The 21,744-nt window shown below is 43.0% G+C and overlaps 4 protein-coding genes and 2 non-coding genes across 9 annotated transcripts; 4 read left to right on the top strand and 2 right to left on the bottom strand.

The window, feature by feature from the left end:
- Nucleotides 1-49: 49 nt before the first annotated feature.
- Nucleotides 50-121, bottom strand: trnah-gug (transfer RNA histidin (anticodon GUG)). The gene has a single exon. It is a non-coding gene; the product is annotated as a tRNA-His (tRNA).
- Nucleotides 122-511: 390 nt separating this feature from the next.
- Nucleotides 512-583, top strand: trnae-uuc (transfer RNA glutamic acid (anticodon UUC)). Its single transcript has one exon. It is a non-coding gene; the product is annotated as a tRNA-Glu (tRNA).
- A 44-nt stretch (nucleotides 584-627) lies between these two features.
- vma22 (vacuolar ATPase assembly factor VMA22) lies at nucleotides 628-2,860 on the top strand. Its single transcript, XM_040192830.2, has 5 exons — nucleotides 628-975; nucleotides 1,131-1,234; nucleotides 1,340-1,452; nucleotides 1,539-1,730; nucleotides 2,420-2,860. Exons 1-5 carry the CDS (start codon nucleotides 856-858, stop codon nucleotides 2,548-2,550), a joined length of 660 nt encoding a protein of 219 aa, XP_040048764.2. The 5' UTR covers nucleotides 628-855; the 3' UTR covers nucleotides 2,551-2,860.
- A 542-nt stretch (nucleotides 2,861-3,402) lies between these two features.
- On the top strand, nucleotides 3,403-7,384 carry LOC120829054 (zinc finger BED domain-containing protein 4). The gene is made up of 5 exons (XM_040192828.2): nucleotides 3,403-3,889; nucleotides 4,137-4,382; nucleotides 4,516-4,775; nucleotides 4,865-5,468; nucleotides 5,780-7,384. Exons 1-5 carry the CDS (start codon nucleotides 3,740-3,742, stop codon nucleotides 6,620-6,622), a joined length of 2,103 nt encoding a protein of 700 aa, XP_040048762.2. The 5' UTR covers nucleotides 3,403-3,739; the 3' UTR covers nucleotides 6,623-7,384.
- Nucleotide 7,385: 1 nt separating this feature from the next.
- apobec2b (apolipoprotein B mRNA editing enzyme, catalytic polypeptide-like 2b) lies at nucleotides 7,386-12,171 on the top strand. The gene is made up of 4 exons (XM_040192829.2): nucleotides 7,386-9,563; nucleotides 10,214-10,394; nucleotides 10,570-10,913; nucleotides 11,036-12,171. Exons 1-3 carry the CDS (start codon nucleotides 9,238-9,240, stop codon nucleotides 10,909-10,911), a joined length of 849 nt encoding a protein of 282 aa, XP_040048763.2. The 5' UTR covers nucleotides 7,386-9,237; the 3' UTR covers nucleotides 10,912-10,913; nucleotides 11,036-12,171.
- LOC120829052 (hemicentin-1) lies at nucleotides 11,165-20,887 on the bottom strand. Of its 4 annotated transcripts, none has more exons than XM_078091205.1 (20): nucleotides 20,726-20,887; nucleotides 20,601-20,633; nucleotides 19,919-19,966; nucleotides 19,081-19,386; nucleotides 18,714-18,986; nucleotides 18,264-18,551; nucleotides 17,723-17,986; nucleotides 16,696-16,986; nucleotides 16,252-16,524; nucleotides 15,829-16,122; nucleotides 15,383-15,655; nucleotides 14,960-15,253; nucleotides 13,790-14,062; nucleotides 13,603-13,717; nucleotides 13,357-13,514; nucleotides 13,176-13,277; nucleotides 12,741-12,809; nucleotides 12,474-12,533; nucleotides 12,291-12,359; nucleotides 11,165-12,170 (listed from the first exon to the last, which is right to left on the bottom strand). In XM_078091205.1, the coding sequence occupies exons 1-20, from the start codon at nucleotides 20,754-20,756 to the stop codon at nucleotides 12,109-12,111; spliced, it is 3,576 nt and encodes a 1,191-aa protein (XP_077947331.1). In that variant the 5' UTR covers nucleotides 20,757-20,887; the 3' UTR covers nucleotides 11,165-12,108. The 4 variants fall into 4 exon arrangements, with proteins under 4 accessions (XP_077947331.1, XP_077947326.1, XP_077947337.1 ...); XM_078091200.1 differs by having other exon boundaries at nucleotides 20,601-20,657; nucleotides 20,726-20,849; XM_078091211.1 differs by lacking the exons at nucleotides 14,960-15,253; nucleotides 15,383-15,655 and having other exon boundaries at nucleotides 20,601-20,657; nucleotides 20,726-20,849.
- Between the last annotated feature and the right edge of the window lie 857 nt (nucleotides 20,888-21,744).

The following is a 21,744-nucleotide window of genomic DNA, read 5'->3' as shown; positions in this document are numbered from 1 at the left end:
ATGAACATACAAAATGTAATCCTCCCAAGCCGTGTCAGGGTTTCATCCCTGCCGTGACCCGGATTCGAACCGGGGTTGCTGCGGCCACAACGCAGAGTACTAACCACTATACGATCACGGCGAGCTACGGGGAGTTGTGGTGGAGGCCCCTTCAATACGCTTTTTGAACACGGGAGAGATGCTGCGGTGTTGACTTTACGCTTCAAGCGATAAACAGAATTAAAAAACAGTAACAATGTAACTTATATAACATCAAATGGTAGAGTTCAGTACAATTAGCAAACATATTTAATATTATTACATCAAGTAAGATAATTGTGGCCCAACTACGCATTGCATCCTAATAACGTTACTATACGTCTTCTATGATGTTGCATAGTTTCCTCGCTGGATTATATGTCGTAGGACACTAGGTTGCTGCTGCTTTGTTCGATAATGACCCTCCGCACCATATACTGCAACACCGATTTCACCCACATTTTTATTTCTAACACACTGCTTCAATATAGTTTCCCATATGGTCTAGCGGTTAGGATTCCTGGTTTTCACCCAGGCGGCCCGGGTTCGACTCCCGGTATGGGAACAACATTTTTGTATCTTATGATTGTAAATATCAATAAATGACTCATACTATCACAATACAATACAATCAAAACTGTTGTGATTCTACGGCAACATAATTGTGTTGCACTGTGTGTAGACTTGAATGAGATTTGTATCACGTGAGGCTATGTGTCACATGACGCTACACGGAAGCAATTCGTCCTCGGTCTTTATAAACGACAAATTCTTAGAGGAAGCGACCGTGGTAAAGACAGTACGAGAAATACACTTGAAATACAACAAAATATCAACATGGGGGTTTCAGAATCTGAGGGATCTTCTACGTTATTGGACGAAAAACTGCTCCGTTTCATGGAGCAGCTTGAGTTACTGGAGGAGAAACGAGCCTCTCTCAACTCTCTCATCGAGCAGGTAACGTTACACACAGAGGACACCGCGTAGCAGGAGTCCACACTTGTGTGTCAATGAACGTAGAAAAAAACAATGTTTTACATTGAGCCCGTTGGAATGAGATGAATGCTTTGGTCTCCACACACGATTAACGTACCATCTCATATTGCCTACAGGGATGGTTTTCAATGTCCAAGGCTCGATATTCTATGGGAAACAAACACGTCTCTCCACTGCAGTATCCGATTGAGATGGAGCCACTGGTCCTTGTTCATGCCAAGTGAGGAATTAGTTTCACAAGTTTCACGGAAATGAATGATTCCAATCCGTTTTTGACTATCAATATATGTTTTATTTTTTAATTTTTTTCATTTATGTGTTACAGAACACTGGACAGTGGTGAGTTGGATTTTTCCACAGAACGGTTCGAACAAAAGTGTTGCAAGGAGGTCGGAGCAGATAACCGCTCAATAGAGGAAATTGGACCTCAAGAAGAAGGTGAGTCGGCCTTATGTCCTGTGGGTTCAAAAAGTGGATGTTTTTATACCAAAAAGATTGATTTCTTAAATGATTTGGTTGTGTAGGTGTCAGAAGAAGAATCAGACCAAAAGAGGATATTACAAAGAAAGCGGTGAATGAAGAGACGAGCAGTGAGAATGCTCCTGAAGTAACTCCAGTAACAAAAAGCGACCAGAATCTCCAGCAAGATCCACTCAAATGGTTTGGGATTCTAGTGCCCCAGTCCCTCAAACATGCACAGTTGTCATTTAAGCAAGGTATGTTTTTTTTTTTTTTTTTTCCAACAGATTATGTCCTCCTTTGGTTTTCTATATAAAGCTGTCAAGCATTTGATGTGCTAATGTAATTTCTTTAAAATACAGCAAACATTGAGTCATCATTTGGATTTGTGCGTGCTAGCTAAGTTAAGAAAAAAACTGCTTCACAAATTCAACATTTACATTTTACAAATATGCTGGTATGAAGAAAAACACCGGCAACTTCATACAGAAACCAAATAAAGAAACTCAATTCGGTTGATACCCGTATATTGTTAAATAGTGATGTAATGACGTCACTATTCATATGAGTTTTAAGAATCGCTGCAGTCTTATCAATACATTTCGGATAAAGGGTAGAGTAGTTGAAGATCTTACCCTTTTGCCATAGATTAAGTAATTTCAAAGTCTAAACTTCTTACTAAGACGTTTCATTAAAAAAAAAATCATTTTATTTCTGAATACAAAATTGTCAATGTATTGATAGAAATCACCCACCTTGCAAATTTATATGACTCCTAATTAGGTGCATAGAAAAATTATTGTAATTGTATCTGTGATAAGTATTTTTATGAATGTGTGCAAGATGAAACCTCTGAAACAGTTGCTCTACTGCAAACTATTTATTCATTTGATTTATTTTCATCATTCTTCATCTACTCTCCTCTTTTTTTTCTGTTACTCTACAGTTCTGGAGCTGTCTGCTGAAATTGCAACCCTTCAGACTGCAGTTCTAAGCACCAGACAGGAGCTGAAGCACAGCAAGAAGCACAAACACGAGGAAGCTTCAGCAACCCAGTTGGACAGCGTGGCAGACTGAACAACTCTGAGTCACATCTGGAGATGGTCTGAGACCGTGACAGTGGTCTGAGTCGCTAGATGATGCGCAAGGGCCAATTGAATTTGACAGCAATCTCCCACGGTGAATAACGAAGTGGAGATTGCAGAGGATTGTTCAGTTACTCCATGTCTAAATAGTAATCGGTTATGTTTTACCCTGTGCGTTCGTATTGTCTCACTCATCAGTGTGTGGCTCGCTTGAGATGGATCTGTTTGTGAATGCTGTCTTTTAGTGTTTTTAATAAATTGTATGTTGTAGACTGCAATATCTATTTATGAACATAAACAGACTTGTTTGATTCTTTTCAATTAATGGCATCCTTTTTAAAGGCGTTGTCAATTGCATTATCAGTCTTATTTATTGATGATTTGCTAATATTTACTAGATAAAATCTGAGAAATTAATACAAACTCATTGTTGATTGCTTGACAAAAAAAATCATTTAAATAGGGTTACAAATATTTTTAAATTTAGTAATAATGTAGTAATTTTTTTTTTTCGTAGAAAATGGTTAACGACTTAACCATTATTTTTAAAGAGTTGCACCAAATTGTCTTTAGTTTAATATTTGGGTTCCATATTCCCATAATCATTTTTTTTTAAAGTCTTCAATTCACTGGAATGTTTAATTCATTTTTTTAAATCTCATTGGCAATACAGAAATCCAAATCTTAATTTAAGATTTGAATTGCAATTATTCCATCGGAGAATAATGGCCCCCCTCTTCTCGGGGGATCACCCGAACATTACCGGAAACTACCGAAACGAGACTCTCGTTATCTCGCGTACTTCCTGGTCCTCTTCTACTGGCTGTGCGCCGCGCTGCGCCTCCTCCCCGCTCGCGTCCTAGCGGCGGATGGGAGCGCAGGAACCGCGCGCACCACTGTTCTGCGCATCGATGTCTCCAGACACCCGCCGCCGGCCCGTTTGGTGAGACCGTGGCCGATTTCGGACGCGCAAAGCCACGCAAGTCCTGCCCTGAATTCACATTTGTTTTCCTCTTATTTTGCCCAGCGCAACTCGCATGCGCATTTTCGATGTGCGAGCAGGAATTGGGAAGTAAACACGCCGGCCTGCGCTCATGATCCCTGGTAGAGGGGTGGGGGGAGATTGATACCTCGCACTGGGGATTTTTCTCCGATCGCAAGTTGAGTGGCCGTGTGCTCCAATGGCGTCAGTTTCGAAGGTGTCTATCCTGGATTACTTTAATATTGTGTTCGAAGGTGAAAATGGCAAAATCGAGTCCAACTGCAAGGCTTGCGGCACGAGGATCCAGGCGAAGCGCAGCGTCACGTCCAACTTCGTAACGCATCTCAAGGTAATCCTTTAGAATGAAATGTCTTTATTCTTCCCATCGTATTTCTGTGCAGGAAGGAGCAGCTGGCCTCACACGGTGGTTCAGCTGCATCCACCCGACTGCTCCTCTAGCCATGCTGCATCCTCTTGCACAGATGTTAGAACAAGGCAATGTGGGACTAGAGATATTGGCTACTCATCTACTGTTCTAACTGCTGACCAATAACAACCCCCCCCTCTTCCCTCCCTCTGTGTGTCTCCCTCTTCAGCGGAAGCACCAGGCCATGTATGATGACTTTGTGAAAAGGAAGGATATGAAGAGAGAGGGCTTCTCCTCCGGTTCTGCGCACAATTTCCCCACAAACGGGGGGAACACCCGCTACACCCTCCCCATCAGCACTCGCGTGGGAGTTGGAGGAGGAGGAGGTGCTGGAGGAGTGGGAACTCTAGAGGGTGCAGCAGGAGGCGGCTCTGGCGGAGGGGTGACCAAGTTTGACAGACACGACCCCCGTCAGGTGCTTATTATAATCCATCATGAGTTGATATTCAAAGGACCCTATAGCTGCTGTCCATGACATCCATCGGCTGCTGACAGCATCCTTATTAATTACCGTGTGATTGTTGCAACGTTTCTTTTTGTCCCCACAGGTCCTGATCTCCGAGGCCATAGCGAAGATGATTGTGCGTGATCTGCAGCCAGTGTCCATAGTGGAAAACCAAGGCTTCAGAGAGCTGCTTCAGCTCCTGGAGCCGCGTTACACCCCGGAGCCGCAGCACTACATCAACAGCCAGCTCCTCCCGGCCTACGTCTACCAGGCGCAGCTGGCAACCCGACAGGCTCTGGCCTCGGCGCACGCCCTCAGTCTCAGCCTGGATCTCTGGAGGGGCTTAGCTGGAGCCACTTCAGGGTAAGGAGGTAAAATCAGCCAAGAGACCACATGATTCCTTCTCCGTCTGATTCCCTAACTGATGAGTCTCTCTCTCTCTGCGTGCGCAGGTACGTCGGTGTCACCTGTCACTTTCTCACGTCCGATTGGCAGATGCACTCCGCTCTGCTGGCGTGCCTTCCCCTGACCGGAGGCAGCTCTGGGAATCGCGTGCTCTCCGATTTTGATGAAGTGTGTCACTCGCACGGCGTGTCGGGGAGAGCGTTCCGGGTGGTCGCGGACTATTTCCTGGCAGCGGCAACGACAACAGCGGCAAAGCCGTGTTGTTTACCCGGTTTCCTGGTTGAACCCTCTCTTGCTAACGGGCAAAACGAAGAGGGCGGGGAAGAAGTGGACAATGGTACCAACGTGGAGGGAGGGATCCGGAATGGTGATGGACGAGAGGAAGAAGAGTGGGAGGACCTTTGGGCCCAGGGCCTGGGTGTCTGTCGCGTGGACTGTTTCTCTCGATCTCTTGAACAGTGTGTCAGAGAGGGGTTACGCTCCTGTCCGCAGATTACCGCCACGCTGTCCAAGGCGGCCTGTTTCTACAACTACATCACCTCCGCCGTCCCACCTGAGAAACTCAGCCAAGTGTTTGATGGTCCTGGGTTGAGCACGAGGGCACCAGGAAACTCCCCTCCTGTAGCAAGAGACTGGGCTGCTCAGCTCAAGGTGTGTGCCGTACAGACGCAGGGCTTTACATTATCTACCACACAACACATGAGAACATGTGCACTAATAGGACACTGTTGGTTTTTAATGCATGTAAACTATTTTATTAAGTTTTTTGTACTCCTTATACAATATGCCAGAGAGAGGTTATTATCTAGTGTGACCAGTGTGCGTGTGTGTCCATAATAACATACATTTCATTGCATGGTTATGTAGCTGAGTCCGCTGGGCTCTTGATTTTGTCATCGTATTGTATGTTTTGGTAGTTTTAAACAGAAGAGGTGCATTTTTTGGTGTCATTGTCGATGCAGGTGCTGCGTCGGCTGCTGGACTCGGTGGAGTTCCTGGAGGAGGTGAGCGGTCCAGGAGAGGCGGCGCTGGGTGCTTCGGAGAGAGGCCTGCTGAGGGACCTCACCGACACGCTGGAACCCTTCACTGAGGCCTGGGACATGGTGCATGGGGACAGACAGGCAGAGACACACACGGACCGACACGTGTCCATCAGCCTGGCCCTGCCTTGTGTTCTCGGCCTTCGTAAGCACCTCTCTGAGACCTCGACCCCGCACTGCCCCTCTCTCCTGGTGGGCCTCAGCCAGGCCGTAGAGCGCCGCTTGGCGCCTGTCCTGGAGGACCCTCTCTACATTACCGCCACCACGCTGGACCCCCAGTTCAAGCTCACTTGGAGCAGCAACCCCGACTGGCACAGACAAGTTCTCGTAGAGGAGTTGTCCAAACATTCCGCAGGCTCCGGCCCCACAGAGCCCCACACAAACCTCCACCCTCAATCCCAGACCCCTCCTGCCGCAGCTCCCTCACCGGCCTCCTCGCTTTCCCGGCCCTGCAAGCTGTTCTCTTTCATCAAGCAGAGACCCACAACACAGGCCAAGAGCCTGGAGCAGGAGTTGGCCGTCTACCTACGAGAGGAACCCACGGACGAGGAGGCTCTGCACTACTGGCAGCGTAAAGCAATCGACTTTCCTTTGCTCGCCCACGTGGCCAAGAGGGCGTTCACCATACCTGCTTGCGGCACCGCGATCGAGAGCATTTTTACGGCCGCAGAGCGCTGCCTGCGGCCGGAGATAGGCCGCGTCTTGCCAAAAAACCTGGAGACGCTCATCTACCTCAAGGCAAACTACAGATTATTATGGACTTAAAGCTAGGGAGCGGAGCTTTTCTTTTACCTAAATAGCAACTGAAGACTTTATAAACACAGGAAATGTTACTTATTGGATACTAACCTCTTCAAGGTTTCCTCTCGAAGGAAACTGGGCCAGCAGCATAGCGTGGTACTCATGCTACACATCGTTCAATGTGAAATGGAATGATCTATCCATGTTATCCAGAATTTCAGTTGTCCTTCTAAAGAGACAGTGCGGATTTCTGTCTGTTAACCATGTAGCCTGAATACGGGCTTTACTACTACATTCTGCAGGCCAGGAGGACTGGGAGCAGATCAACACCATGTCGAAGTGTCCCTGAGCAAGACACCTAACCCCTAATTGCTCCCTGGGCAAAAAATATGAAAAAGCCATGGGTTAAAAGTGTAATGTACGTCGCTTTGGATAAAAGCGTCTGCTAAATGACCTGTAATGTAATGTAATGTAATGTAATTTACTTTGGCATTATTTCTCCTTATAAAGGTCTTAAGATAACCCCAAGACCACCAAGCCTCGGCTCTCTTTAAGTCTCAAACAGAGCTTGTGTTGTGTGCACAAGCATCGCGCCGAGAATAACCAAATAGTACGTCTTTGCATATTGTAGCAGCTGATATGTTCTAACTGATATATAATAACCCGAGATGTCTGAACCGTCGGCTGCAAAACAGTATATTGGTGCATCATCCACTTAATCTTTTCTCTTTCTGTATGTATGCCTCATCACCTCATCATAATAAACAACTTTCACTTGCTAACGCACAGGTGCACTCATGCATATATGTTGCATGTTTTTTTATATTGCGAATGGAGAAAATCAAAAAATCGGCATTGAGTATAATTACGTTATTTTACCGTAATTAATATTTTCTTTATAACTCTGCGTTTGCCCCGTTAGAGTGGAGGTCAATTTAATTTTATTCATTAGTATATTTTATTCAATGTCCATTTTCTACTTCTGAGCTTTCAGAAATTGAAACCTGAATTGGTTTGAGCCTTGGAACGGAGGCTGTGTGGACGTGGCAGAACGTTTGCTTTGTCAGACCTCAATGACATATTTTGAAATCTCTCTGCAGGGCTTCACTCGGAGGGAGAAACAGTGAACATTGGAGTGTGCGTTCGCCTTCATTCAGGCAGTCTTGGCCCTGACAGTGGGGAGGCAGCCCGGGTAATTGCATGTAATTCCATTTACAGTTAAATCTGAGTCAGCGGGCAGTCAGCAGTCACGTCCTACGCGGTCCTTCTCTCCAGTCCAAAACCATCTCGCTTAGAAATAGATGGCCACCAATTGGTGGCCATTCAGTTGTAATGCTGCATCAGGAGGCACACACGTGTTCAATTCATTGATGGTTTGTGAGGAAAATCAATGCGAAGATGAGTGGCTGTGGAGGAATTGTAATTGATCTCATCACGATGATTACGCATCTTTTGTCGCGCGCCGCAGAACAGCTTCATCTCAGTGTGGCTGTTTTGGACGTTGTTTGAAAACCGCTGCTGATGAAGTGTGTTAATCAGTGCAAAGAGCTTTCCGCCGTAGCTCATAATTGTCAAAGATCGCTGCAATTCGAAACATTATCGCTGCGGGATGTCCCTCGATATCAGCGTGTGTTAACTTTGAAAAGTGTTTTTGCTTGTGTTGTCACAAACAGTGAATGTGTGTGGAGCTGCTTGAAGTGTCCCCCCCGTCCCCCTCCCCGGCTGTGACAGCTCATCCATTGGAGTTAGCTGAGCAGGCTGCCCATGCGGTCCTATTCCTAATGGCCTCTGAAATGAATGACTTGACAGAGAGTGAGACTGAGGGAAGTAAGGAAATTGTAATTGAACTGCCCCCCTCCCCCCCCCCCCCCTTCTCCCTTAAAAGTTATTACATCTGCAGTCGCAAAGCCGCTCTCTATACGCACACATGCAAATCCACACAAAGCAATTTTCCTTACACAAAGGCCGCGGCACAGGATTGATTGTTTATAGCCACAGGCGCACACTGTGGCACTCGCGTGTCTCCGTCCTGTGAGTAGTGTATCTACACGTGTGGGGTTCGTGTGTACGGCTTCCTCCCCCACTCGCTGGCCTTTGTGTATTAGTTACGTCTAGCGGGCCGGCAGGACTTTTGAGTTGGCACAAACAAGTGTGCCGTTAAGTATCAAGAGACCCCTGGTTACCTTATACACAGAGACAAACGCAGCCAAGCGCCTTTATTAATAACCTGGGCTGCTGCTGGCCTGTTGACAGTAAAAGCCTTTTGGATTAAAGAGACGCCACTTGTTTTGTTTTGAGGTTGTACTTTTATACACAGAGTATCTTGGTTCTCTTTCTTTTTGTTACTGGCCATCTGTGTGAAATGCCCTAGAAATGTGTTCTGTCTGTCTCCTTTATTCCATCGTGCTAATCCTCACTCCTGTGTTGTTCTTTGGCCTTTACAGCCGGGTCATGGAAAGAGGGGGGGGTGTTAACCTACCGACTACCCCGACCAGACAGGCACACGCTGATACTCCAAACCCCCGACGCACAATAGGATCTATTTCTGTAAATGCACTCGGGTTATCACTCTACTTGCCCCGAGCTATTTCTCTCCCTCTCCCTCGTCCTCCTTCCCTCTCACTTGCTCCCTCACAGCCATGGCCGACAGAAACAGCAGGGTCACCGTTAAGAGGAAGGAGAAGAAGTCAGAGAACAAGACAAACGATGAGAAGGAAAAAGAAAAGACCAAGGGGAAGGAAAAAGAAAAAGTGAAGGAGAAAGGAAAGGATAAGGGGAAGGAAAAAAAAGTGAATAACTCCGACGCACCTTTGATGAAGGCGGAGAAACCCGCCGAGCAGCCCGAGACGGATGAAGAGAAGAGGAACGGGGAAGGCGGAGGCGCAACGGGAGCAGAGGCGACAAACAGCGAAGAAAATGGAGAGTTTGAGCCAATTGAACTGCCCCCGTTTGAGATTGTAACTGGGTGAGTAAGATTTAATACGTAGACCACAAGGGTCAGCTATTCCACTTACACATCTGTTTTGTTCTGTAACAATCCACTTTTGGGATTAGTTTCGGCTTTATTTTCTAAATGAAGTCGTTTTTTATGTCTAACTGATTCACATTTAGCACCGCTGAGTCACACTTCCCAAAGTTGATGTCCTTTACGTGGCTGTTTGATATGAGATCTGATTGCAAAATCCATCTGGCCTTTGATACACAGTATGACAATAGATAAAAAAAGAAAGCCACGACGGGTATGCGTCTTGTATAGTTGACTCATGTAGGTGCCTGACTCATCTACAGATCATCGGATGATGTGAAAGCCAAAAATATTTATAGAAACAACAGTTTACTCAGCGGGGGCCTCATTAATATTCTATTCACGCTGCCACTACAGACTATTTCACAGACCCACAATCATCACTCTTTTTTTTTTTTTTTTTTTTGTGTCTTCTGCCGTTGAGAAATACCTCACAAAATGTGCACCTTGTCAGACGAGCAAGTGAATGATTAAAGGTAACAAATCACGTTGAAAGCACTGCCGGTAGAGAAGTTGTGCTCTGTCTTGCTACGTCAACCTTCATGAAGCTTTACAGTTTTATGAGAACTTTTTCATTCAATCTCCACCAGGGAACAGATGAGCCCGTTCTACTTCAAGTTTCAGTTCAGGAATGTGGAGTACTCCTCGGGGAGGAACAAGACCCTGCTGTGTTTCAGGGTTGATACACCAGGAGGCAGTACAGAGCCTCTGAAGGGTTATATGGAGGATGAACATGCCACAGCTCACGCTGAAGAGGCCTTCTTTCAACAGGTAACAAATGGTCACATGTAACAAATATGTAAACCCCAATGGAGGTCTGATTTTCATTAGTTTACGATTCCGCTTTCCTATTTTTTTCCATATATATATATATATATATATATATATACATATATACATATACATATATTTGATCTCCTTTATGCCTCTACTGTGTTCTTTCCAGGTGCTCCCTAACACTTCCCAAGAGTATGAAGTCACATGGTATCTTTCATCCAGTCCCTGTGTGGCTTGTGCAGCCAAGCTGGCTCACATCCTCCAGCAGCGCAAGAAGGTCCGTCTCCGCATGTTCTGCTCCCGTCTCTTCGAGTGGGAGGAGCCGGAGATAGTGGAAGGGCTCCGGGCTTTGGTGAGCGCCGGTTGCAAACTGCGAATGATGAAGCCGTCTGACTTCGTTCATGTTTGGGAAACGTATGTCGAGAAGGAGGACCAGAACTTCGAAGCCTGGGAGGACTGTCAGGAGAACTACGACTACTATGTAGAGAAACTGACTGATATCCTCAAGTAGATGTGAGTTGGGAAGGTTCCCGTTTGTTCTATATGGGCTCTATACTTCTTTCTGAGCAAAAAAACCACCTACCTTTGATTTTGAATGTCTAATGACAATCTTTTCTGTCTGTCTTTGGCTGTAGTTACACATGATGGAGAGGATCTTCCCATTGACTGAACCACAAACTGGCCTATTTGTTAAATCCACATTGGTCGAACTTGTGTTTCCTGCAGTTGCATATCAGTGTCAGCTAGAATGAACACTCATTGCATCATTTTGTATTTTTTATTCCGATAACTTCATAGGGAGACACAAAATGCTTGAATATCATATTTGTAGAATCACTCACTTTAGATAAATGTAATGAAACATGTAATACGATTAATTGCTGAAACCTTTACTGTTAAATATGAGACTAACTTACATTTACTGACAACGGGGGCCAGATGAGTCAACAATATCCACTCATGCAACTAATTCACCACATGTACCTGTGAATCACAGTAATATCTGTCATCATTATCACCGGCGACACGGCCTTAACAAAAATAATCAATAAACCAATATTACTAAATTAATAGTTTAAAATTTAGCTGCTACATGTGTAAACTTCAAACATGTTTGATTGAAGTCTTACAGAAGGCTGTGCAGAACAACAAATGATAACACAATCTTTAATTGTGTGAGTGGGACAAACGACGTACACGTTTTTTTGGTGAGTCCACATCGTTTAAATATCTGGCCCCCGATATTCGATAAATGATCCTGCAGAGCAGCACATACTGTACGCACAGTGCTTTTGATAATTGAGAAACAAAATAAGCTAGAAAATGTATATGATTCGTTCTTATCACATAAATAACAATGCATATTTTAACTGCCTTTAACCATTTTAAATATGTACAACAATACAAACTAATATCATGCTATCAGGTAATACAGAGTGCATCAAAAAGCAATGCACATTTATATGGCATATGTCTGTTGGTAGAGGGTGCAATTTGTCATATTGAATGCCATTAATCCCATTAAATTTTACAGTCCCTAAAGGGCATATCTTGTCAAATTTCCGTTTATCGATCACCGCTGACAAGTCAACCTGCTGCCCTGCTAGTGGTAAGCATCGCACAATAGCAACATTCTCTCAACACTTGTCCATTAAATTCTGATAAATGCAGCTAAATCTGCTAAAATGGCAACAAGAAGAGCTGATCTTTATTTAAAGGAAATCAGCCCGCCGTTCTTTTCTGTCACATCTTCAGTCTCACTCGTCACAACTAGAAAGACATGAAGGGAACAAATTATAAATAAATTTAGTCACAGTTAAAAAGAGCTCGGTATTTTCATGACAGAGTATATGAAATTGGAAAAGTGCACATGTTTTATTTGACTATTACCGTGCTCATCTTGTGAGGTTATTGGTATCTCAGTTGTCTCACTGCAAATTGTTCCATTCTCGTCAGCTTCTGCAGGTCCGATTGTTTAAAGAAAAAAGCAATTTGTGTGGGTGAGGGAACGTTCAGAACACTTGCATAATAATACAGCTTTTGTATTGCTTTCCTTATCTGGTGGTCCATTACCTTTAGATGGAGCATTCAGTTCCGCATCTGTTATGTACTGAACCATTGGACAGGTTGCATCTGCAGGAGTGAGCAAGGAACTGTCACACAAAGGCACTTACAGCTACAGGCAAACTAAGGAAGTCAGACTGGCTGTAAAATGTCAGTCGATAGTTCAGTGGTAATTTCTAAAATGGCTCCGTGATGAATCACTATTTGGGCTCTGTTCGCAGCATATCCGGAAACTGTAACTAAAACCACAAGCAATGAGAGCTGGCGTCAACGTACCATCACGTTCCCTCAGCTGAGCCATGGTGAGAAACAGCTCATTCTCCGCCGGCTTGTCTTCACTATCATCTATGTTGAAAAAGAAGAAAAACAAAGTGTCACCTCATTGTGGTTTTTGTTTGTTAGTTTAAAACAACATGTTCATTTCTTAGGTGTCATATTAAACCCCCAGTAATAATGGCTTACGGAGCTTTTTCTTTTGCTTGAAACAACTCATTGCTGAAAAACGGAACTATGCGAGCTGTGTCAATCAAAACCGTAACGTACAAGAATCAGATCAACAACGAGCTGAACTCGCTTGAGAATCCTCCACAAAGCTGAGGGTGGCTCCAGATTTGGGTTTCAATTCTATTCTAACATATTGATTATGACTGATTTGAGGAAGATCTTTAAAATCCATGCACACAAGGAAGTCCAAAAAAAACAAAGCAAAACCTGATTTGCGAAAGACTCTGAGGAGGATGCATCCAAGGAAGACGGCAGCGATGCCAAAGACGATGCAGCCAGAGATCGAAAGAAGCACCCTCCTCTTCAGAACTGAAACAAAAAAAAGTTAAGGGAGACGGAACACTTGCCGGGTAAAAACTCATAGCTTGAAAACCTCAGTTATACTCACGAAGGTTCTTAGTTTGGAGAGAATCGCTCCTTCTTGAATAAGATGGTCTACCGGTACTAATACCGCGGCAGGTGTACTGGCTCTGCTCGGGGTCATTCTGGGGTGTGACTGTGTGCTTCTTAGAGGGCAGAAGATTGATGAGTTGATCTGCTTTGTACCTGCAAGAAGGTGAGTGTTCACACAGTGCAAATGCATTTTGAGAATGTTCCCCTGTACCTTAACCCGTTGTTTTTTTATGTGTATTACCATGTGTAGTTCCACATGTCCTGACTTCCGTGCACCTCGCAGTTGAGCACCAAGCTGTCCGTGGAGAAGACCTCGGACCAGCCAGTTAACAGGGTTATACCGGCCTGCGGGCGCTCTGTAAAAAAGGAATAGAAGCTGTGATGAAAACATTAAAACACACGGTGGTGGGAAGTTTACAAAATCTTACCCTTAACGTCAAGTCTCACAGCCGGACTCTGGTCCGAGCTGAAGACGGCACCTCTTCCTCTTTTAGCTTGGCATTGATATGAGCCAGTGTTTTTTGTCTCTACAGATTCGATGGTGTGATTTTTTCCAGATTCGGGGAGTAATGTTCTATCTTTGAGCCACAGGTACTCCCATCCAGAAGAGACATTAATGTGACAGCTAAAAGAGACTGACTCTTCAGTGTGCATCACATTGTGTATGGGGTTCTGCATCAGTGTGACTCTGGGTTTTGCATCTGTGGGAAAATATTGACACATAATATGAGTATGACAGTATTTAAATGCATATCACACTGCACAACATATATGAGCAGATGGCCTTTAACTATATGCTTTAAATTACTTTTTCCATATGCTAATAATGCTATGCCTTATCACAAGAAAGAAAAGAACGAAATGAAGCTGTCATGGTTATTGAAGCTTAGCATATAGACTGGAAGCAGGCGCAACCAGCTAGCGTGGCTTTGTCTAAACTGGGCACATGCAGACATCTTTACGTTAAATTGATACATTTAATACATTTTAAATGTCTGACACTGATCAGGGTTTTATAGTTGGTTGGTTCATTAAAAGTCATATTGACATTCATTTTACCAACTTAAATGTATTTATTACCTTTTGCAAGACTTACTGGTGTGTTACTTTTTAATTATAATTGTATGACATACTATGACATTTTTGCATCACGTTTTATGCAACAATTTATTATTTATTTATTATTAACAACTTTTAACCAATATGTATGACATAAATACTGACTTTGTTAAAAAATTATGTGAAGACTTCTTTTGAGATTTCTTTTGATGTGTAAGGTTTTTTTCTTGACGTACTAAATGATAAATGGCAGTATGTCAAAAATTCATAATATATCAAAAAAAGTAATAAAGAAGTCACAGTATAGTATTTTGCTAAATGTATTCATAAATTATCGGAAAAGAAAAGAATCATGAATAAGTCATAGTACTAGTCAAGTATTTTTTAAAAGGTCTTAGTAATAAAGGTTTATATTTTATGTTTATATTTTGTCATAAAAAAGTCAGACAGGACAGATAGAAGAGTAGAATTATCTAACTTTTGGTAAGAAAGTGAAAGGAGAATTTCACTCAACATATGAAGGAAAAATAAATCCTCACCATAAACACTGAGAGTTAGTTCAGGACTGGAGGTGCTGATGACAGAAGGCCGGCTCTTGAGTTTTCCTAAACAGCTGTATTGTCCACCATGTGAGGCTGAAGCAGACCTGATGGAGAGAGTAGCTGCACCTACATCAAAGGATGTAGTAGGATGTGGCCGGACCAGCTGTTTGTCTTTGAACCACGAAAATGTCCAGTCGGCGCCACCGGCCATCGCACAGCTCAACTTCACGCTCTCACCGGGGAACACGTCCAACCACGGTGTGACGGACTTCAACGACGGAACCGGGATTTCTGGAGGGAAACAGACATTTTTATGCTCCTCCTCACTGATTTTTTACTTTTAACAATTTTAAGCATGAAAGTTGTTGATGCAAGTTAAGGTGAGATTACTTCAACACAAAGTAATTACTTTGAGCTCACCAGATACATGTATGGTCCGTCGATCACCGTGGCTTGTATTGTACATTGTTTTGTCTCTCATGGCGCTACACTCATAAGTCCCATTATTCAAAGAATTGGCGTGACTGATGTTAAAACTGCTGCTGTTGTTGTTTGGGAGTTGTTTTCCATCTTTGGACCACTGATACCTCCAACCAGAGGAGAGTTGAACTTTACATTTGAAGGACACCGACTCTCCAGTGTACACCATTTTAACATCTGGCACTTGAGTCATTAAGGGCTTAGGCTGGTTTCCTAAGAAAAGACGGAATAGTAATAGGATTTTGAAAAAAAGGTTTTAGTGATAAATGTAGATGACTCATAAAAAAGTCAGTCAGGACAGATAGAAGAGTGGAATTATCTAACTTTTGGTAAGAAAGTGAAAATAGGATTTCACTCAACATATGAAGGAAAAAATAAATCCTCACCATAAACACTGAGAGTTAGTTCAGGACTGGAGGTGCTGATGACAGAAGGCCGGCTCTTGAGATTTCCAGAACAGCTGTATTGTCCACCATGTGAGGCTGAAGCAGAACTGATGGAGAGAGTAGCTGCACCTACATCAAAGGATGTAGTAGGATGTGGCCGGACCGGCTGTTTGTCTTTGAACCACAAAAGTGTCCAGTCGGCGCCACCGGCCATCGCACAGCACAACTTCACGCTCTCACCGGGGAACACGTCCAACCACGGTGTGACGGACTTCAACGACGGAACCGGGATTTCTGGAGGGAAACAGACATTTTTATGCTCCTCCTCACTGATTTTTTACTTTCAACAATTTTAAGCATGAAATTTGTTGATGCAAGTGAAGTTGAGATTACTTCAACACAAAGTAATTACTTTGAGCTCACCAGATACATGTATGGTCCGTCCATCACTGTGGCTTGTATTGTACATTGTTTTGTCTCTCATGGCGCTACACTCATAAGTCCCATTATTCAAAGAAGTGGCGTGACTGATGTTAAACCTGCTGCTGTTGTTGTTTGGGAGTTGTTTTCCATCTTTGGACCACTGATACCTCCAACCAGAGGAGAGTTGAACTTTACATTCGAAGGACACCGACTCTCCAGTGTACACCATTTTAACATCTGGCACTTGAGTCATTAAGGGCTTAGGCTGGTTTCCTAAGAAAAGACGGAATAGTAATAGGATTTTGAAAAAAGGTGTTAGTGATAAATGTAGATAACTCATTAAAAAGTCAGTCAGGACAGATAGAAGAGTGGAACTATCTAACTTTTGGTAAGAAAGTGAAAATAGGATTTCACTCAACATATGAAGGAAAAATAAATTCTCACCATAAACACTGAGAGTTAGTTCAGGACTGGAGGTGCTGGTGACAGAAGGCCGGCTCTTGAGTTTTCCTAAACAGCTGTATTGTCCACCATGTGAGGCTGAAGCAGACCTGATGGAGAGAGTAGCTGCACCTACATCAAAGGATGTAGTAGGATGTGGCCTGACCGGCTGTTTGTCTTTGAACCACGAAAATGTCCAGTCGGCGCCACCGGCCATCGCACAGCTCAACTTCACGCTCTCACCGGGGAACACGTCCAACGGCGTGGCTGACTTCGACGACGGAACGGGGATTTCTTAAGAGAAAGAGGAAAACACGTCAGAAAACGTTCATATCGTTAGAGATGACATTATTTAGATGATGATCAAACAGAGCCTCATTGAATTTGCCTCATGAATAATGCCTGATCAACCGTAATGACAGCAACAGGTAACATACGAGCAGGCCATGTGGATACTAAATAAAATTAGAATATTAAAACTTAGATGTGTGAAGACAGACCGGGCAAACTTAGCATCCAAGGTAGAATGATGTGGATGATGTTGACTGAAACCGCAATACTCACATGGTTAAGACTAGAAGTTACAAAAGGCAATGACTAAATCAAGTATAACATGAGTCTCTTAAAGAATTGCAAAACAAAAATGCCCTAAATTATAGAATTCTGGACTGAGTTTATAATCAGGTTAGTAAACAAAATGATGACAACTGTTAAAACAGGTTATTCATACAGGTGGTTCATTACTGCAGTAGCAGACAATGCACCCCTTAAATGGTCCTTTCTCACCAAAAGTGCTATTCTACCACTAATACACTTTATTTTTATATACAGTACATCTTTCTGAGTCGTTGACGAATGCCTCGTGCTACACCACAACATCCTGTTTCAACAGAGATGGCAAAAACAAAAAACGGAAACCGGATGCTCTTATTGTTTGAAATATTGTTTCACAAATAGCATCAAGGTATTGAGTCAAAGCTGTTTCTAACAAAAATGCTTTAAATAATATGATATTTCTGGCTTCACCTACCAAGTACATCTTGTTTGATTTCTTCACTGAACTCCGTTGATATTATTTCACCTCGGGCGGCACGGCACTGGTACTTTCCACGATCAGAAAGAGAAAGCTTGATGCTGTTGGTTTCCTTCGTCGTTTGCTGCTCAATTCCATTTTTGTACCACTGATACTTCCAGCCGGAAGACAAATTCACTTCGCATTTTAAGTTCACGGTTTCTCCAACATACATCGGGTTAAAATCAGGAACCCTTGTCAACGCTGGTATAGGAGTGTGATCTGAAACAGACAATTGACAACATATTTACAGTTTGGGTTTTGTGGGCAGGTTGTGTGAGCTTTGGGGAAGAGGAGGCTGCGCTCGGCTAAGCTAACTGCACGTTGGTGGTATCTTCATATTTATAAAGCATGCAGTTATGAGAAAGGTATCAATCTGCAAAAAAAGCTAATTTTCTTCGAAAGATAATAAAGATAAATATCTCAGTGTCCAAAACCTTTTCTTTTAGAAAGCTGAAATAATTTTAAGCTAATGCTAAACAGAGTCATGAAGGCTTACCATAAACTGTGATGTTGACTGTGTTGCTGAATCCAGAGCTGACTCCCCTTGATTTGAGGTGAGCTTTGCAGGTGTAGCCACCTTCATAGGCGTCATGTATCCCGGTGAGGTTGAGAAATGGGCCCTCTGCATTCTGGATCTCGTCTAGCTCGTACCCGGGCTCGTTTCCACCTTTGTTCCATGAGATCGTCCAGTCAGGGCTGTGGACTTCACAGCGGAACTCCACTGTCTCATTTTCAAACACATCTGGCCATGGACTCAGCAGTTTCAGTGATGGTTTAGGTGGGTCTGAAAAGTTGCGTACAAAGTTGTTGTTTTTTTTAAATCTCACAAAATATTTAGTGCATCATTAGTTATCTAAGCTTCCAAGTCCTGTGGCCATGTGCATAGAAAGTAATGAAGCGGTTTGATTGGTGGCAAACTGAAGACACACTTCTCAGGTAAACTTACCAGAGACATGCAGAGCCGTTGTGTCACTCTCTTCTGTGTGGAAGGGACCGTTGGCTCTTTTGGCTTGGCAGTGGTATTTTCCACTATGGGGGTGATCTATAGATGCTATGGTGTAAGTACCAATACTAGAAGCTTGAACTTGTGTTTCATAATGGTACCAAAGATAAACCCATCCATCGGACACATCGACCTTGCATGTGAAGGTGACCGACTCTCCGGGGAACATCTTGTCAAAGTTTGAACTTCTGGTCAAAGTGGGTTTGGGTTTGTTTGCTAATGAGAAGGGAGGAAGAAAAAAGTAACATTCAAATTTTTGTGTATTACACGCCGGCTCGCATTGTGCTTGGATAAGGGTGATTAAACTTACCATGAACTGTGATTTTGATGGAATTACTTATTTTAGTGGTAACAGCCGTTGTTGATGTAGAAGTGTGAGCTTTACAGGAATACATTCCAGAGTAGCTTTGAGTGGCTGCTGTGATGATAAGATTTGAGCCATCTGGCGACAAGGCCACATTTGGATCCGTATTTTGTACTTGTTGCGTGTCTCTGTACCAGCTGAAGGTCCAGGCAGCGCTGCTTGGGACACTACAGCTTAGCTCCACTTTCTCAGAAGGGAACACATCTGACCTCTCTGAACGTCGCTGCAGAGACGGTACAGGAGGCTCTGTAACTGTATTACAAACAATATTGATAACATTATTAAGAAATAGCATATTACTGAAACAGCCATGTGCATTTAGGTGTGGAATATGGAGCCTAACTATCAAGGATTTAGTTCACAATAAGTTCAAAATGATGAGATGATATTCTAAATAATTGCTACAGTTGATATACGTGGAATGCCATCTCTTACCAACTTGTTATCTAAAAATACACACTATAACAGATTGCAGGTAAATTATTTTAGAACATGTTTACAAATTACATTTGAATAGAATAATACTGAATAATATTATACATTCATTTATCAGATAAGCGGTTTAGTTTCCAACTTAAATTGACTTCTTCTAAAAGGTGGAGAGACCGATTGCGGTGATGATGTCATGAAGTTATAAACCATCCGAAACAGGAAGAGAAATGAATAAGTGCTTGAGCGACGGCCATGGTGGTTTCACGAGGCTTACTGACGATGAGAGACAAAAATTTGGACACACTTGGTTACTCTTAATAGATTTGCATTTCAATAGAGGTTAGAATCTCACCATAGACGGGTGTAGACAAAGGAAAACTGGATTCAGCCGTGGTGTGGTCTGGTGGATGAAAAGAGAGATGTGGAGAACAGAATTTAGATCAGAACAGTGAACTGAGAGCTGCAACAATTATTCAATCAATCAGCAGAAAATGATTCTACAACTACTTCAATAATTGATTAATAATTTCAGTCATTTTTCGAGCAGAAATGCCAGACATCCACTGGATTCAGCTTCTCAAGTGTACGTTGGTCGACAACAAAAGAAAAGGGACACAAAAGAACGGACAAAAACAGAACACAGTACCTCACAGTCAAACGGAGTTAAATGAAACACAACAGACATAATCGATTTCTCAGCGACACCACACATGTGCAGGTGATTCTAACAGTTTAATGGCAGTTGTTATACTATTGGATGACACAAGAACCGGAACATTAGATCGATGATAGAGTTTAAAAAACACAACGGTGTAAAAGCATAAAGTTGGAAACTACACAATACTAAAAACGTCAGCTTGCACCCACGGGTGTCCAATTGAAGGAAGTGCCAAGACCCGTGAGAACAAAGTACTTCATGTTCCATTTAGTAACTTCTCTGTTTTACTTCCCAAACATTGTTTTTCATTCTGCCTCAGAAAGGCAATCAAAAAAGCATAACAGACCATTTAGTTCATACTGTGTCGGTTTCTTACCATCAGAGTTCTGAGCTGCACAGGCAGTGAAATCTGTCAAAACCAATGACAATGAATCTTCAAAGGGAATCACATATTTATTTTATAACATAAATCACCAAAATCATTGCTTAAAAAAAACTTACATATGACACTGAGGACTTTGACAAGCATCATTTTCCATCCACCTGCAGATGTAGCCGAGTTGACTCATTTGTCTGCGCTGTAATCTTCACAAGGAAATAGACCAAACCCTAAATGGGCGTTCGCACAACAAATTCATTTCTAAACTCACCTCAGGACTGCAGGTTTCCTGTGTCTGACGCCCGCCCTTCTTTTTTGTTGAAGCAACAGGAAATGTGTTGGTTAACCACATTCAGATGTTTGTGTTCTCGAAACATACATTGAAATTGTGCATTTTTGCTGAAAAGTGACGGGGAAGGTTTTAGGGAAATAAAAATAAAGAGCGAGAATGCAACTGTGTTGAATGGCCTCCCAAAAGGACACTAATGTGTAAAGTTTTTTGTGTGTCTGTTGAGGAAGTGAAACGTCTGAATAATTTGTAACACTTTTTATAGAAACACTATATTGTCAGAACAACGCATTTGGGCCAGTGACCTTCATTGGGGTCGAAGAGTCAAGAAACAAGTCAAAATATTTTATCAAATTTAAACAAATTATTTTTATTTTGGACTAAAGACTAAAGCTGAACAGACACCGTGTGAAGAATGTGCAGAGAACACCTCCTGCAACCGGTGGGTGTGACGTGATTCATGGAAAATGTGGGGAAGTTATATGTATATTTTTTTAGACTTCCGTGAACCCGCCCTGCTGAACCTTCACAGCCACATGTTCCTCTCTGCAGCTCAAAGTCTAGCGAGTGCGACTTCCCGTAAAGATACAACGTCATATACATTCACCAAACGTGTAAATCACCACCGGTCGGGCCTAGTCGGGCGAACGAGTGGTGGCGGAAACACAGTCAGCGCAAAAACGAGTGGATATAAAAATAAAAGCAACCGTCAGAAGGAGGGAACCGTCCCATCCATTCCACGCCTTCTTGGTCTTTACCTTACTCCTTACTACACTGTCAGTCAGCCTGGGTTGCTTTTGAATTAAATTAAATGCGTCCAGTTTTCCGTTAACTCCTGCGGTCGACCGCGCA

The sequence above is a fragment of the Gasterosteus aculeatus genome, chromosome 2 (genome assembly GCF_964276395.1).
Source record: "Gasterosteus aculeatus chromosome 2, fGasAcu3.hap1.1, whole genome shotgun sequence".
Classification (NCBI taxonomy): domain Eukaryota; kingdom Metazoa; phylum Chordata; class Actinopteri; order Perciformes; family Gasterosteidae; genus Gasterosteus; species Gasterosteus aculeatus.
The sequence above is the reverse complement of the archived record's forward strand: the minus strand, read 5'-3'. Positions and strand labels throughout refer to the sequence as shown.

Coding starts and splice junctions, on each gene's coding strand:
- vma22 (XM_040192830.2), top strand. CDS start 856: ATGGGGGTTTCAGAATCTGAGGGATCTTCTACGTTATTGGACGAAAAA. Junction 976..1,130: donor TCAACTCTCTCATCGAGCAG/GTAACGTTACAC, acceptor TATTGCCTACAG/GGATGGTTTTCAATGTCCAA. Junction 1,453..1,538: donor AATTGGACCTCAAGAAGAAG/GTGAGTCGGCCT, acceptor TTGGTTGTGTAG/GTGTCAGAAGAAGAATCAGA.
- LOC120829054 (XM_040192828.2), top strand. CDS start 3,740: ATGGCGTCAGTTTCGAAGGTGTCTATCCTGGATTACTTTAATATTGTG. Junction 3,890..4,136: donor ACTTCGTAACGCATCTCAAG/GTAATCCTTTAG, acceptor CTCCCTCTTCAG/CGGAAGCACCAGGCCATGTA. Junction 5,469..5,779: donor ACTGGGCTGCTCAGCTCAAG/GTGTGTGCCGTA, acceptor TTGTCGATGCAG/GTGCTGCGTCGGCTGCTGGA.
- apobec2b (XM_040192829.2), top strand. CDS start 9,238: ATGGCCGACAGAAACAGCAGGGTCACCGTTAAGAGGAAGGAGAAGAAG. Junction 9,564..10,213: donor CCGTTTGAGATTGTAACTGG/GTGAGTAAGATT, acceptor AATCTCCACCAG/GGAACAGATGAGCCCGTTCT. Junction 10,395..10,569: donor AAGAGGCCTTCTTTCAACAG/GTAACAAATGGT, acceptor TGTTCTTTCCAG/GTGCTCCCTAACACTTCCCA.
- LOC120829052 (XM_078091200.1), bottom strand. CDS start 20,756: ATGATGCTTGTCAAAGTCCTCAGTGTCATAT. Junction 12,810..13,175: donor CAGAGTCTTTCGCAAATCAG/GTTTTGCTTTGT, acceptor TTTTCAACATAG/ATGATAGTGAAGACAAGCCG. Junction 12,534..12,740: donor TCAGCTGAGGGAACGTGATG/GTACGTTGACGC, acceptor TCACTCCTGCAG/ATGCAACCTGTCCAATGGTT.